The sequence below is a fragment of the Seriola dumerili genome, unplaced genomic scaffold, assembly GCF_002260705.1.
Source record: "Seriola dumerili isolate Sdu_G_001 unplaced genomic scaffold, Sdu_1.0 BDQW01000110.1, whole genome shotgun sequence".
Classification (NCBI taxonomy): domain Eukaryota; kingdom Metazoa; phylum Chordata; class Actinopteri; order Carangiformes; family Carangidae; genus Seriola; species Seriola dumerili.
Genome location: NW_019174365.1, coordinates 6,340,631 through 6,356,783, shown reverse-complemented (window position 1 = coordinate 6,356,783; position 16,153 = coordinate 6,340,631). Strand labels below are relative to the sequence as shown.

The 16,153-nt window shown below is 39.6% G+C and overlaps 1 protein-coding gene across 3 annotated transcripts in view; it reads left to right on the top strand.

Moving 5' to 3' along the window:
- The window catches only part of ripor2 (RHO family interacting cell polarization regulator 2), a 79,933-nt gene that overhangs the window by 42,863 nt on the left and 20,917 nt on the right, over positions 1-16,153 (top strand). For all 3 annotated transcript variants that reach the window (XM_022747240.1, XM_022747238.1, XM_022747241.1), the window contains exons 3-11: positions 1,497-1,652; positions 2,245-2,323; positions 3,066-3,089; positions 3,465-3,518; positions 11,342-11,491; positions 12,105-12,168; positions 12,391-12,434; positions 12,703-12,828; positions 13,444-13,592. In XM_022747240.1, the coding sequence (XP_022602961.1) occupies positions 1,497-1,652; positions 2,245-2,323; positions 3,066-3,089; positions 3,465-3,518; positions 11,342-11,491; positions 12,105-12,168; positions 12,391-12,434; positions 12,703-12,828; positions 13,444-13,592 (846 nt within the window). The remainder of the gene's footprint in view (positions 1-1,496; positions 1,653-2,244; positions 2,324-3,065; positions 3,090-3,464; positions 3,519-11,341; positions 11,492-12,104; positions 12,169-12,390; positions 12,435-12,702; positions 12,829-13,443; positions 13,593-16,153) is intronic.

The following is a 16,153-nucleotide window of genomic DNA, read 5'->3' as shown; positions in this document are numbered from 1 at the left end:
TTGTGTTAGTATGTATGCATGCATATGTGTGTTTCTCTGTGTGTGTGTGTGTGTTTCCCTGCCACAGAGACACTACTGTACCACAGCTTGCGTGACCCCAAGGCTACGCAGCGCTCTCATTCAGTGTTGCCCTACATTTGTGGCAGCTTAGCTTAACTTGTGCTGCGTTTTCCTGGCGCGCTGCAAGACGTGCCACGTTCCAACTTGTCGAGCGCTGGAATTGGTTGTCGCCGCGTCCCTGAGATGACTCTGGGATCGTTTCATTAAGTCAGGGGGAAATGTCATTTGTCAGCTAAATCTGTAATGGTTTTAAAAGCTGAAATGTGCCTGAGCGGGTAAGATGATTGTGACCTAAAATGGAAATGATGTGAAGAGAAAAAAGCCTTGTGAGGCGGCTGTGCTCTACAGAAACAGAAAAATGAAGGCTTAGACAGAGTGTTGAAACTATTCATGGCGTTCTCAATTAACATTTTGATAATCTTTGTCGTTTTTGCTTGATAAATCACTAAAAATGATTTAAACACGTGTCGATTGTTGCACTGTTGGTCAGTCAAAACAAGCAATTGAAAGATTTCACTTCAGGTTTGCACATTGGTAGAGCTACAATAATTAGTTGGGTAATCAATCTAAAAATAAATAATTTTGATAACCGTTTCGGTCACTGTTTTCTGATTTTTTATAATTCAAATGATTCATTGATCGAAACAATAATCAGAAGATTAATCAATAATGAAAGTACTTGTTAATTGCAGTCCTACACTTTTGTACATAAATGATACCACTGTCGTTGCCCATTATTTACATATATCAACAAATGAACTCTATTTAACCACACATTTGTTGGCCTTCCCCCTTCAGTCAGTCACACTGTTGGTCATCTGCTGGAGAAGAACACTTGTTTGCATGTGGTTGCATATATTTGTGCGTACCTGTGATTTAGCACAGCCCTGTGACTGATGAGGAAACGGTTCACCGCTGAGGTTATGCTGGGAGTTTGCTTAATTGCATACAATGCAGGCTGAAAGTGTCAGTCCTGTATGACTGAGTTATCTTGGTGTGAACAGACTCAATGAGCCCTCTCCATCTGTCAGATGAGATAAATTCATGCTGAGACTGGCCCAAGGGCATGTTCAGGATGCTGTAAAATAATAGAGAAATCTCATCTAACGTATTATTATAGGCAGCCTGCAGGCCTCGCTATCTGAAATACTGTGGAAATACTGTGATAAATATTTGATATGAGATGTAATGTTGTCTGAGTCAGTAACTTATGTACACCTTGTAGTCCAAAGTAAATGTTCAGGCCAAGATGTTCTTCCTTTCTCCTGCTTGCGCTATGAGAGTTTTGAAAATGTCTTGAAGCACAGTGTGTTTAAAATCATTGCACAACAGACGGCAAATAGCAAATTATCCTGCTCGCTGGTAAAAAATCAACTCTTAATAGAGCCTCCATTGCACTTACTATCATGTATGTGTGTGTGTGTGTGTTTGTGCAGGTGTAACTCTTTCATGGGGAACTCAGCGGTGCAGAAGAAGCCTCAGTCCAAGCCCAAGAAGCCTCACCTGTCAGGACACAAGGGAGGCAGCAGCTCCAGAGAGCCGCAGCCCAAAAGACTGGAGGAGGTTTACAACGCACTCAAACAAGGCCTGGAGTGAGTAACTCACACGCTGATGGATACTTACAAAGTGTAAACACCATTTTCAATCCATAAACTCATCTAATGTTCCAGAGCCATTATTTCCTTTTAAAGCGAGTGAGAGAATCTGTGAGTAAATGGTCTCAGTCCATATATGTTGATAATTTGTGACTTTAACGTGAACATTTACAGCCTGTTGACATTATCTGCGCCATATATTTATACAACCGCACAAACGTTTATGTACCAAAGTACAGTATTTATACTGCTATCATTATATACATATTATTTTCATCAACTTCCAGTGCACTTACTAAATTCTATTAATTTAAGAGCTGAAATGATTAGATTAATCAATTAGTTGAATGACAGAGAATTGATTGGCTGCTGTTTTAATAACAAAAAAAAAAAAAAAAAAAAGTTCTTTGGGCTGTTAGTCGGACTTCAGTATGTTAGGCAGTATGCAACATTACTGTAGGCATTTTTCTCTATGTTCTGACATGTTATCGACCAAATAAAAAATTGATTAATCAAGAAAATAATCGTTGAATCAATAAGCAATGCATTTGTACAGGACCCTAAGAGTTTTAATTTTTCTGCTCTGTAGTGAGTATCTGGAAGTTCATCAAACGGAGCTGGACAAACTCATGTGTCTGATGAAGGACATGAAGAGAAACTCTCGCCTGGTGAGACACTACAGCACATTCATTTACATTTACATTTACATCGTTTGTTTGAAGCTTTCAGTCATTTCTGTATTTTTAAGCTTTAAATAGGATATATAGGAGGTGTCATAAAAATCAAAGCCTCTCAGTTATAATTATGACAAAACTGTTTATTTGACTTGAACACTGTTTATAAGTTAGAAACTCGTAATTAGGGTCGGATCTCATCTCAAAGGCGACAAGAAGCCGAGGCCTCTGACATGCAGTTGTCGCAACTCAGCCCAATGTCCCAAAGCCAACCATTAACAACTGCTATAGAAATATTCAAATCACTGAATTCTCATGAGTATCTGTGTATGAAAGTAGCAAGGGCAAAGATTTTCACTTTTGTCACTTTTGTGATCTCAGACCTGTTTTGTTGTCATTGAAATGATAATACATCACATGCAATCATAATACATAAAGGTCAGTGTCATAAATTCACACATAACAAATGCATTTTAATTTGCTACAGTGCGCGCGCGCACACACACACACACACACACACACACACACACACACACACACACACACACACTGCATGCAGAGTCACTGGTAAGAGTGTTTAATAGGATCTTTTCTTGATGCCAGCAGTCTGCTTTGCATTACTTAAGCAGCCTGAGCTGTGCTGGCCCTCTGTACTAACTGTGTGTGTGTGTGTGTGTGTGTGTGTGTGTGTGTGTGTGTGTGTGTGTTTGTGTCTGTGTGGTTTTTTTCTCTCCAGGGAGTGCTGTATGATCTTGACAAGGTGAGTTGATGGAGGGGAGGGTCTACTGTAACAACCACTCCAAGTTTGGTGTGTGTTGGGAAAATCTTTGATGTTACAAAAAAAAAGAGTTGAAAGGAGGGATAAAATAAAAAAAAAACAGCTGAAGGCAGAATAAAGGAGGGAGGAAGGACAGAGTAGAGAAGTGAAGAGCTGAAGGGATTGAGAAATAATACAGGAAAAATGGGAGAGGGGGGAAATGGTTGATGGGGCAGGAGGAGAGACAGGATTGCAAACTGTGCCTCAATACATCCTGTGGTATGGACATAAAAATCATTATTTTTACAGCTGTAAACCACATGTAGCCACATTCTCACAGGCAGCAGTAAATCTTGTGCTGCCTCTGTCTTTTTGCAGCAAATCAAAACCATTGAGAGGTACATGAGACGTCTGGAGTTTCACATGAGCAAGGTAAGCACTCCAATGTGATAACTAAATATTTTTAAGGGTTGTTATTATTTTGTCAGTCTCCATAATCTGAGTTCAGCACTGAGTCCAGTCTGGTCTATTTCCTGCATGCCTCTGCAGCACCTTGGAAAGCATAAGTGCTGCTAAGATGTTTCCTCTCGATACCTCTCTCACAGAAGCCTCTCAACATCTCAGTCAGTCACTCAGGAACCACAGTGACGATGCATATTTCTACCTCTTTTAAAGCAACAGTTTGACATTTGGACAATTTCTTGCCAAGAGTTAAAATATTGGTACCACTCTCATCTCTGTATGGTAAACAAGAAGCTACAGCCAGCAGCTAGTTAGCTTAGCTTAGCATAAAGACTGTAGACCGGGGGAAACAGCTAGCCTCTCTGTGTCCAAAGGTAACAAAATCTACTTACCAGCTAAGTGTGAGAGTGATGTTATTGTTCTTATCTAACTCTCAGCAGGAAAATCAAAATTGTTGAACTATTCATTTAACCTCACGTTCTGATAAATTAGGGGTCATTATTTGACAACTTTCATGTTGAGTAGGTGCACTGTGACACCACATGTTGCTAACTTTTTATTTTTTATTTTTTAAGTTAGCTCCAGGAAGGATTTTTGCTGCCAGGTCAGGACAGTGTTCCTGCTCTTTTCGGGTTCATTTATTGATGTATTAGCGAAGTTTCCAGCAGGTTGAGTCAAAAACTTCCCCACAGTGGTGGCCGGGTTGGGAAACTTTTTCCCTTTTTATGCTCTTTTGTAGTTTCCTCCAGGTTGCCATTAATCCCCCTGCGAGGCAGTGAGGCTCTGTGATTCTTCTTCCGTGTCCCCTTTTTGTGGCTCTGTGACGGCCTTCCTCGCTGTGCGTCAAGTCAGACGCGACAGCAGGCAATCAGTATACACACGCCCAAACAACAGCTCAGCTCCAAAGGTAACCATGGTTACCTGAAGACAGAGCCTTTGAACTCCTGAGGAGCTCAGAGAAGCCGTCTATTGGGTGATGTTAACCCTTTATGTTCACATACATCCTGACAGACAATAAAAACTCACCTTCAGCTGTCCGAAGCCAAAGAGAGAGAGCTGTCCGTGTAAACAACAACACGACGACCGACAAAAACAAAGCCCTTGGTCACATTTGTGGCTCGCGAGTGTTTCTGAAGGGTTGAAGGCAACGGTGAATCTAGGTCAGGGCAGTTAGGAGGCTACAGCGATTAACGGGTTCCATAAAGGCAAAAAGAAGAGAGGAGGAGATGGGGGGCAACATAGAGAAAAAAAGTCTGAGTCATTTTAAAATAGGTGAGGTTGTCGTAGAGACTTAGGTATGTGTCTGCAAGTGTGCGCCACTTTGAATAAAATAACAAGGAAAAAACACGGGCAGATTCAATACTTTTTTGTGAGGTTGTCGCAAGCTGCAGTTAAAAGGAACACACACTCACTCAGATCCTTTCTCTTTAACATCCAACATTATTCTGAAGCTCTTCTGTTCAGCTCTGTACAAAAATAGATTTGAATGCACTTGTAAATATTTGAAATAGTGAAGGAGACTGATTTATCTTGCCAGACAGGCAAAAGGCCTCAAAAGTCAAAGCACAACAAAAAAGTGAGTTAAATCTAGCACTCAGCGTGTTCTTTCATTCTAAATATATACCAGCGCTCCTTTGCTAAACCCTTGTCTTGACTGGGGATGAAATAGTTTTAAAACTTGTCAGATCTTTGGATTGAGAAATGACTTCACAAAATTCTTTGTCATTGTCTTTGGATCTGTCAGTTTCTGTCCACAAAAGATAATGTTTGATTTGGTCCTGTAGTGTAGCGCATGTCCTGACTTTTTCCACCAAAAGTATGACGGTCTGAACTTTTCTGATGCTGTATCAGATTTTGTAGAAACAGAAACATGATTTGGTAAGGACTTATTTTTAATTTCAGTTTAAATTGAAATAGGGCAGAGGAAACGCAGGCTGGGTCCAAACTAATACCGAGTCCACTAGCGACCCTTGATGCCCCCTGTCTGCCCTGTGAACTGCAATTGCCACACACACACACACACACACACACACACACACACACACACACACACACACACACACACACACACAGAGTGGACAGGTCCATTTTCCAAACATCAGCATCAGCAGATAGCTATTTAGTGAGATCAATTGTAAAGTGTCCAGCTAAGAGAATCGGTCAACCACAAAAGCATTGAGGTCAGGAAATTAATTCACACACACACACACACACACACACACACACAAACACACACACACACACACACACACACACACACACAAAAAGAGTTGGCCTCATCCTTATATAAAGAGTGGTTGTAGTTGTGCTTGCAGAAGGTGAATAGTCTTTGACAGAGTTGTAATGTGTTCAGTCAGTCATCAGTTACCACAGAGTTTTGTCAAGCTAGACCGATACTGGGTTGTTGCATATAATTCATATTGCTGTATATGTCAATGTATGCCTATGCCAATAAGTATGCATTTGAGGTCATTTAGAAACAGTGTCACCATTACAGAGTTTCACCAGAGAGCACTGACAAATTGATTTGTCAGCTGTGAAATGTCCTGCTCAGTTTGTATTTGGTCACAGTTAGAATAAAAACAAATCTGGGATCCTGCCAAGATTGTTTTTGTTAAAAAAAAATTATCAGCAGATTTTTTAAACCCCCCCCCCATATCAAAATCACTATCAGCCTTCAGTCCACTAATTCTGGCCTTGACATGTCTGCATGACAGAGTGAAAAAAGGAAGTACATTTTTGTGTGCTGATTAGCCTTTGTAGAGAGGAAGAAGGAGCCATCATCACCTTTTATATTTTGCAGCCAGAGTGATGAGCACTTCAGAGATAAGAAAAAGAAAAAAAGAAGCTGCAAGATACAGGAAATGGACAACAATGAACTCCTGTGTGCAGGACACCTCGAATAGCTGAGAATGAGAACAAATGTGTGTTATCGAACATTAGATGTCATACATTGTGTTACACATATGTATGTCATTAATTTGGTGTGTGTGTGTGCAGCACATGCACTTCACCTCATTAGTGAAAACAAATCCTCACAGTCAATCAGCAGCTAGGAGAAGATGTTCAGTGTTTCAGCAGCTGTGAGTTACAGTAAGTCTGTACGTGTTTGTCAGTGTTTGTGCTCAGGCTCAGGCGTGTCTCTTTGTGCTGGACAGCTGCCGCGAGGGATGACTTAACAATCATCCATCAGCAAGTTGTTAGGGTGTGTGTGTGTGTGTGTGTGTGTGTGTGTGTGTGTGTGTGTGTGTGTTTGGGACTCACATCAGCCCTGTCTTTTGTTCCTGTTCGTGCTGCCGGCTGCCCGCAGATGTCCGAGCCGTAATTGGCACACATGGAGGAAGCAGGTGGCACAATACAACCCCTATGATGTCCTGCATGGGATAGGGTGTGTGTGTGTGTGTGTGTGTGTGTGTGTGTGTGTGTTGGCTATTAATATCAGCAGGGCATCATTAAAGAGACGAGTGACAAAGAGAGAAATTGTGTGTGTGTGTGTTTGTGTGTGTTAACCATGTGCCAAATTCAATTCAAAAATGAGTGTGAATACTTTGCATGTGATTATTTTTATTACAGGGATTTTTTGCTCCCCTTGAATGCTAATCTTACCACCAACACACACACACATGCCCACAGATCCCCGGAGAGGGGCTTGTGTGTTTGATGCTGTTTGATGTGGCCCGCCTGTTTTAATCTGCTTATAATCACTCGCCCCCTGGCAGAAAGAGTCTGCATGTGTGTGTGTGTGTTTGTGTGTCTGTGTGTACGCACACCATTATCCTACGATTCAGGATAATGGTCATATCTTAAGAGGATTCCTTCCATATCCTAAAGATTCACTGCTCATATTCAAAATCCCACAATTTAAATCCAGATATACAGTAGATACAGAGACAATCCTTTAAAACTGCCAGTAATTCTTAATAAAAACCACAACCCTTACCTCTGGCCCTACTGTCAAACCACCAAACAAATATTAATTGTTTGTGTTTTTACAAGGCTTATCCTAGGATTCACTTAAAAATACAAAAAAATGGAGCTAAAATATAGACTTCACTGTTAATAAATGTGAACACTGTATTATCTGCACCCTGGGCATAATTGATTCACCACTAAAGACTCTTCCATAATCCCTCACTGGGTCTCTGAGCCTCATAGCTTTTATCATCCCACTGAGCAGTAATTAATACAGGGACTCCGAGTCCAAAAGAGGACTTAATTCAGAATAAATTTACATTCAGTATTTGTTAACGTCTGGTAAAAGTTAATTAAGATGGTTCAGATGTGGTTTTTTCGGGCGATGCATGTCTAACCAGGTTTGAAATTGTATTGAAATTGCCTTTTAAATGAGCACATGGGTCACCCAAAGCAATCTGTTATGTTGAGAAGGTTTTGGATGTAAAGTTATATATGGACTCATGCTTCGTCTTAGTGATGGAGTTTTTTTTGTATAAACCATTAGTTTCATTTTCTTCATTAATGATTTGATCTATAAAATGTCACAACATAGGAAAAAAAAAAAGTTCCACGTGTCCAAAGTGACGTCTTCAAAGTCTAAAACCCAAAAATATTCAGTTCATAGAAGACTATGAAAAGCAGCAAATACTGGTTTATGAGAAGCTGTAACCAGTGAATTTTTGGCACTTTATTTAAATTGTTGCAGACTTTTCTAATTAATGTAAGACTAATCACTTCACCTTTGCTTTTTGTGTCTGTTGATATTATTAATAGATTCATCTGAGCAAGTTCGTCACAGATTCAAAAACTTAAAAAGACAAGACAATGCCTGTGTGTGTGTGTGTGTGTGTGTGTGTGTGTGTGTGTGTGTGTGTGTGTGTGTGTGTGTGTGTGTGCGCGCGTGTGTGCGCGTGTGTGCGCGTGTGTGCGCGTGTGTGCGTGTGTGTGCGTGTGTGTGTGTGTGTGTGTGTAGCATTACCACCTGCCCAGAAAATGTATGGCTTCTTTCTTTTGCCTGGCTCTCCTGTGCTCAAAAGGTGTGTGTAAGTCTTTTTCCACACTTCATCCATCTGCCCGTGTTCAGGTTTCTGTCCTTTTCTTTGTCTGTGTTTTGCCTCTAATGTTCCTTCTGTTTCTGGGGTGAAATGTGCCCGAGGCGCAGCAATATGCTGATGGCTGTCCTCTGGAGTGGCGCCTGGCTGACCTTCAAAAGGACATTTCCTTGAAGGCAGCAAGAGGCGATTGTAATTGGGGGCAAAAATTAGCCTAATTGGCTGATAATGATATGATTACTGATTGCCTGAGAAGAATGACGGCTATTCATCAGCCCCAGCTTGTGAAATATTGTTACAGAGGCGCACCATTTTCTCCAATGGAAAACTCATTGTAGGCGTTTTCTCCTTTATGTGACAACAGTTACATCATATTTCTCAACTCAATCAATACAAAAGTTCACTTGGACGAATGTGTGTTTTCTTTTGAAATGATCTCAGCTTCATCACCAACCACCACTGCTCATGTTTACCTTTGTTTTGTAGTGAAGTGTTAGCTCACAACCAGCTCTCTACCAATCAGACAGCTGAGAGTAACAGTTGTGGTTGGAGAGTGTTTTAGAGCTGGCTCAGCTCAGCTGCTGCAGCCCCGCCACATACACCACATACCACAGACAGACAGACAGACAGGGCTGGGTCCCATTCGGGGGAGAGGGTGCTGGAGGGCACTGGTTGGTTTGACGTGGAGTTGGTGAGATGAGGCTGGGTGTCCTTTTTCTATGTAGGTGTAACAAGATAAGTTATAAGCTACATTACCCATCCTCCTGAACAAAAACACCCCATAGTGAACATCATTTTTTTACTGTAAACCCTCATGTGCCCACCCACCACAGTAAAAACATGCTCTCCATACCCATGTAAACATGTCCACATACACAGTCACAGTCTCCTCTCACAAACATGCTGGCAGTGTTCGTTTCAGACACAAAGATGCACAAACAAACACTCAGAGAAGCTGTTAGGACGGCAGGAGCCAGAATGGCCCATTTTCTCCCGCTTCTCCCTAATGAGTGCCATAAAGAGCGCGAGGCATCAATATTTCAGCGCTCTCGTCATGCAGGCTGCAATGTTTCCCTTTGATGAGGCTCACCGGAGGTGTTTTGTTTTTGCCCGGCTGCCACTCCGATCATATGTGAATTCAGGAAGCCAGAAAAGCAGACAGACAAGGATGCTGAACACCTTGACTGCTGATAGACTGTAGTTTCTGGGAGAAATTAGTTTGAGTGACTCAGCAATATTTAAATCAGTCAATCCTCTGTTAAGAAGAGTTGATGGACACCTACTTTCATTTAGGAGATTGGAAGTTTTGTTTAATAATGAATTCAGCCTATTTTGGGCCTATTTTTGTATCGATTTTGACACTAGGTGCACAGAAGTCTACAAAAAGTAACTAGAGAACTTTTTAAAACAGAGTGATAGTTTGTTTTATCAGGTGAAAAGAAAAAATAAATAAAAGTAAAGACATGAACAAAAGGAAGTGTCAGATATTAATACCTTTTAAAAGTTTGTTGCTCTTTAATTAGATCATTTGATGCCATAGAGTTAGAGCCATGGAGAATAATAATAACCTGATTTATATATAGTACACTTCCCTTTTGTGCTCTTACAGTACAATAACAGAGTGAAACAATTAAATATGCCAACATAATGAGATGATGAGACAGAACATAAGAGAAGACTACAATACCACATAAAAAGACTAAAACCATAAAAAAAAAAACATTTAGAAAACAAAACAAGCTCCTCCACCTTTTGGCTTTGCAGACAACTGATTTTCTAACCAACGGACTTAACAAAACTATTACTGCTGTGGTTACAACATCATCTTATCTTAATGATTTCACTCCAGCTGAAACTCCCAACATTTCAGCCCACACTGAGAAAGCAGGATGCTGATGGAGTCATTCCCTGTGGGTTTAGGTTAGATGAGACTGGTGCTGCAAACTCAAGTCGGGCAGACATCTCCAAATGAGCTCTAAACGCCGTCTGTTGTTGTTCCCCCGGCTTTGGGAGTGTCCCACTGGGGTCTGTCGCAAACCGGGGACGGCACAGGCGTCTGCCACTGGAGGCTACAGTTACACTGATACATTCCAGCTGTATCTGCTCACTGTCAGTACAGTGCAGGACTCTTTTCTCCTCCGTTTCTCAGGTTATCTGTTTGTCATGCTTAACGACTGTCTTTCTGTCTGGACCTGCCATTTTTTGCTCCGTAACTTTCTGTAATTTTTCTTTGACCTATTTCACTGCGTCTTCATTTGTAGCCTCTTCCTTTTTTTTCTTCTTTCCTCAATCTGAACATTGTGAAAATTTCTTCTCAGTCACAGTGGAGCCTGTCATTTTTAGAGCGTCTTGTCATACATTTCATCAGTTTCTATTTTTGCTCTAGTTGAGGACCCGTTGGTAAAAGTCACAGTAGTGCTGAGTTACTCAATACTACACAGGCCTGAAGCTGTGTTGGGCATCCTTGAATGAATCCCAGTGAGATGTGAACACATCCAGAATAATTTAGATGGCAGTTGGAAGTTTTTAGGGAGTCTGCCTCCTGCCCAGGGATGTTTTGATGTAATGTATGGAGGGTTTCTAACTTCAAAGACTTGCTTCATTTCATTAGTGCAGAAGTTTTTCTCTCTCTCTCTCTCTCTCTCTCTCTCTCTCTCTCTCTCTCTCTCTCTCTCTCTTTACTAATGAACGAGAAAGTTTGCACATGTATGAATGCATGCTTGTCCTTGTGGAACATTTATTAAAGATGGGGGGACTCTGTGTGTGTGTTCGTGTGTGTGCATTCAGGTGGATGAGCTGTACGAGGCGTTCTGCATCCAGAGCCGTCTGAGGGAAGGTGCCAGCCGGATGAAGCAGGCCTTCTCCTCCTCTCCCTCTACCAAAGGCACCAAGGAGAGCATCGCAGAGGTCAACCGCCGGTACAAGGAATACACTGAGGTACTGACATACAGTGTGTGAGGAATACTGAGGAAGATCTGCACATTTTTTCTGGCAGGATTGGCCTCAAAGTTATGTTTCACCTTACCAAAGTCGTATGTAGTTTACTTATCAATGGTCTAATAAAGGCATTGGCTTTAGTTAGAGAGGGAATATTATTCTGGAAACATGGAGCTTCTGAGACATCATTCGAAAAAATCAGCCACGATACTACACATACATGATTTTATGATTTTTTTGTATGTCAGATCTGAACAGATACATTTAGTATCTGTTACATGAACTCATGAAAATATAACAGTATGCATTAAATATTGTGTCACAGCAGACAAAACCCACATTAAATGTATGATACAGATTACTGCTTACACTGATTTGTAAACACTAATAATGTAAGTCACACACTTGCAGAATGACCTTTAAGTCCCAATTACACACACACACCTGTCGTCACCTGTCCTGAGGGCTTAGACCAGCCGTCCTGCCTCCTCTGCAGTTTAGCTCTGACTGGCTTTGTCAGAGTCTCTGGAGATAACTTGATTACTGTTGTTCTTGTCTTGCGAGACAAACGGCTATTTGTGCGATCAGTCTCATCTTTCTCTCTCTTGTGCAGAACATGAGCACATTCGAGAGCGAACTGGAGAACCTGCTTGGGGAGTTTCACATCAAAATGAAAGGTGAGATAAGAATCTCAAAATCCATTCATTAAAAAATGTATTAAAAGCCATGTGTACTGAATTGGGACACTGAACCCTCACACGGTCACTTATTGTAAATCACCAGCTAAATACTGAAGTCACATAAAAACAAAAGAGGTTGCTTGGCTCCGAATTGATATCAGTTTTTTCCTGCAGTCATGTCCAAATGTTTTTTAAAAGTCAATTTCCTCTCTCTGGCAGGATTAGCAGGCTTTGCAAGACTCTGTCCTGGAGACCAGTACGAGGCAAGTTCTTTTTTTTTTTTTTTTTTTTTTTTTTTATTGTAACACAGATGTTAAAAAAAACTTTACATGTTTACATGTACAGTTACATGTTTGCAAAACCATTTAGTTAAGTGGAGTTGGTCTCCAGCAGAATGAAATGGTAGAATAACATACTGTATATCCAACTTGCCCTCCAGTATTGAACAATGTTGCCGGTGTTGCCCTTTCTCATGCTTCAGACTTAAACCCTTTTTGTTTTTTCGCACTGCCGTCTCCTTCCTTCCTCCAGATCTTCATGCGGTACGGTCGTCAGAGGTGGAAGCTAAAGGGCAGGATTGAAGTGAACTCCAGACAGAGTTGGGATGGAGATGAGATGGTCTTCATGCCACTCATCACTGACCTCATCAACATCAAGGTACTGTGGAAATCCAGATAACCGCCTAAATTAATCATTTTCATGCAAAGTGTCAAATTTTATGTGTTTCAGCTTCTTATATGTCTTTGATGCTTTTTGTCACATATGATAGTAAATTTATTAATTTTGAGTTTTAGAATATTGAGGACAAATGTGATGAGCATTTTTCACTTTTTCTGACATTTTATATACAAAATGAATAACTGACTAATCAAGAAATAATGGGCAGATTAATTGAAAATCATCATTAGTTGCAGCTCCATAACACAATATGACTGACTCATGACTCATGGCCATTCTTACCAGAGCTTGGTCTTCCTACTTGTTTTGTGTATCATTTAGACAATTGGCCCTTGATGGTGCCAAGGGGTACAAAGATTTGTACTTAATTTCACTTCAAACCTCATCACAGATCGAACCTTGTATGCTTTAGTCACTTTTTTATCTGTAGTCAAGGATGATAGTACAGGGTATACAGGCCAATACTCAAAATCACAACAATTCATCAACAATCAGCTGACTTGTGCCAGTGACTTGGATGTCAGAGAAACTTGAAAAGATTGTTTTCCAGGCGCATTCAGTGAACAGTTTTTTTTTTTTTTTTGGTCTTATCAGGTGACAGTGCTGAAGGGCCTGGCCACTCACATGTTGGTGGGAAGTGTGATCTGTGAAACCAAGGAGCTGTTTACTGCTATGCCTCAGGTGGTGGCTGTGGATGTCAACGACCTGGGGACCATTAAACTCAACCTGGAGGTCACGTGGTAGTAAGTAGACTCCTCTACACACAAAAAGGAATTTCTTTCTACTGTAGATTGTTGGTTACTTTCTATGCCTCCGTGTCTAATAGATCAGACCCGATGCTCCAAATGGTCAAAAATCAACATTACTGTGACATCATGATATTCTGCAGAAACACTTCTGGCCATTATCCTATGCTATTACTCAGGAAAGGGAGATTGTGATAATATTTCCTGTAACTGAAACATGGAGATATAAGATCCAACAAAGGTTGCCCTGGTCAGAGGTTCATGAGGCTACCTGGGCAACTCATATAATGAGAAATAATTTAAAAGTAGTTTCATCACTGCACACTGTTGTTGGTATTGTAAATGATTTGGAGGGTTTATGTTCCTGAGTAGCAAAGCACAGTTGAGCAGATAGATTCTGTTAAAAATAACAGTGAAATGCCTAGCTTCCCTGACTTTGTCACATTTAATATCAAGAGCTCAATATATTTGTTGATGTACACATGTACATATAATTTCACAGTATCAAGTCTTTATTCAAATTAAATGGGTGTACCACTGGGAAACCAAAATTACCAGATTATTTTGTGACTGTTTCATTGTGAGTTTTAAAATGGAGATTCTTTTATTTTCATTTGATTGCCACTCCATTAGTGGGGCAGGTAGGCAAAACAATTGTGCATTTTTTGACTAAATCATGAAAGTTTCAGCATATACTCTTGTTGGAAAACCCCAAGGTTTTATTTCAGAAGTGGACCTCTGGTGACATTGGGAAGTGATTGATCTCAGCATTGCATTTTTCCAATTTTTGCCCCATTTCTACATTATAAGCATGTATATATTTGCCAAATTGCATAAAGATGCGTATTTGCTGCTGTGGCCATGTTACATAATTTTGCAACAATTTTGCAGGGGGGGCTGCAAACCCTGTCCAGACTTCACATATGAAATGATTCCACGTATGAAAACGTCATAGTATAGTAAGGCATAAAAAGTCATGAAATAGTAACGCATACACACTCATAGTGTAGTAAGGCCTAAAAACATCATAGTATAGTAAGGCATAAAAAGTCATGAAATAGTAACGCATACACACTCATAGTGTAGTAAGGCCTAAAAACATCATAGTATAGTAAGGCATAAAAAGTCATGAAATAGTAACGCATACACACTCATAGTGTAGTAAGGCCTAAAAACATCATAGTATAGTAAGGCATAAAAAGTCATGAAATAGTAACGCATACACACTCATAGTGTAGTAAGGCCTAAAAACATCATAGTATAGTAAGGCATAAAAAGTCATGAAATAGTAACGCATACACACTCATAGTGTAGTAAGGCCTAAAAACATCATAGTATAGTAAGGCATAAAAAGTCATGAAATAGTAACGCATACACACTCATAGTGTAGTAAGGCCTAAAAACATCATAGTATAGTAAGGCATAAAAAGTCATGAAATAGTAACGCATACACACTCATAGTGTAGTAAGGCCTAAAAACATCATAGTATAGTAAGGCATAAAAAGTCATGAAATAGTAACGCATACACACTCATAGTGTAGTAAGGCCTAAAAACATCATAGTATAGTAAGGCATAAAAAGTCATAGTATAGTAAGGCATAAAAAGTCATAGTATAGTAAGGCATAAAAACGTCATATTATACTAAGGCATAAAAAGTCATAGTATATTAAGGCAAAAAATGTCATATTATAATAAGGCATAAAAAGTCATAGTATAGTAAGGTATAAAAACGTCATAGTATAGTAAGGCATAAAAATGTCATATTATAGTAAGGCAAAAAAAAGTCATGGTATAGTAAGGCATAAAAAGGCATAAAGAGTCATAGTATAGTAAGGCATAAAAACATCATAGTATAGTAAGGCATAAAAAGTCATATTATAGTAAGGCATAAAAAGTCATATTATAGTAAGGCATAAAAATGTCATGTTATAGTAAGGCATAAAAAGTCATATTATAGTAATGCAAAAAAAGTCATAGTATAGTAAGGCATAAAAAGGCATAAAAAGTCATAGTATAGTAAGGCATAAAAAATATCATAGTATAGTAAGACAAAAAAAACGTGAAAAAACGTCATAGTATAGTAAGGCATAAAAAACGTCATAGAATAGTAAGGCATAAAAACATGATAAAATGTCATAGTGTAGTAAGGCATAAAAATGTCATGGTATAGTAAGGCATAAAAAACGCCGTAGTATAGTAAGGCATAAAAAATGGCATAGTATAGTAAGGCATAAAAACGTCAAAAAACGCCATAGTATAGTAAGGCATAAAAAATGGCATAGTATAGTAAGGCATAAAAACGTCAAAAAACGTCATAGTATAGTAAGGCATAAAAACATCAAAAAATGTCATAGTATAGTAAGGCATAAAAAACACCATAGTATAGTAAGGCATAAAAAATATCATAGTATAGTAAGGCATAAAAAACGTCAAAAAACGCCATAGTATAGTAAGGCATAAAAATGTCAAAAAAGTCATAGTATAGTAAGGCATAAAAAATGGCATAGTATAGTAAGGCATAAAAACGTGAAAAAACGTCATACTATAGTAAGGCAT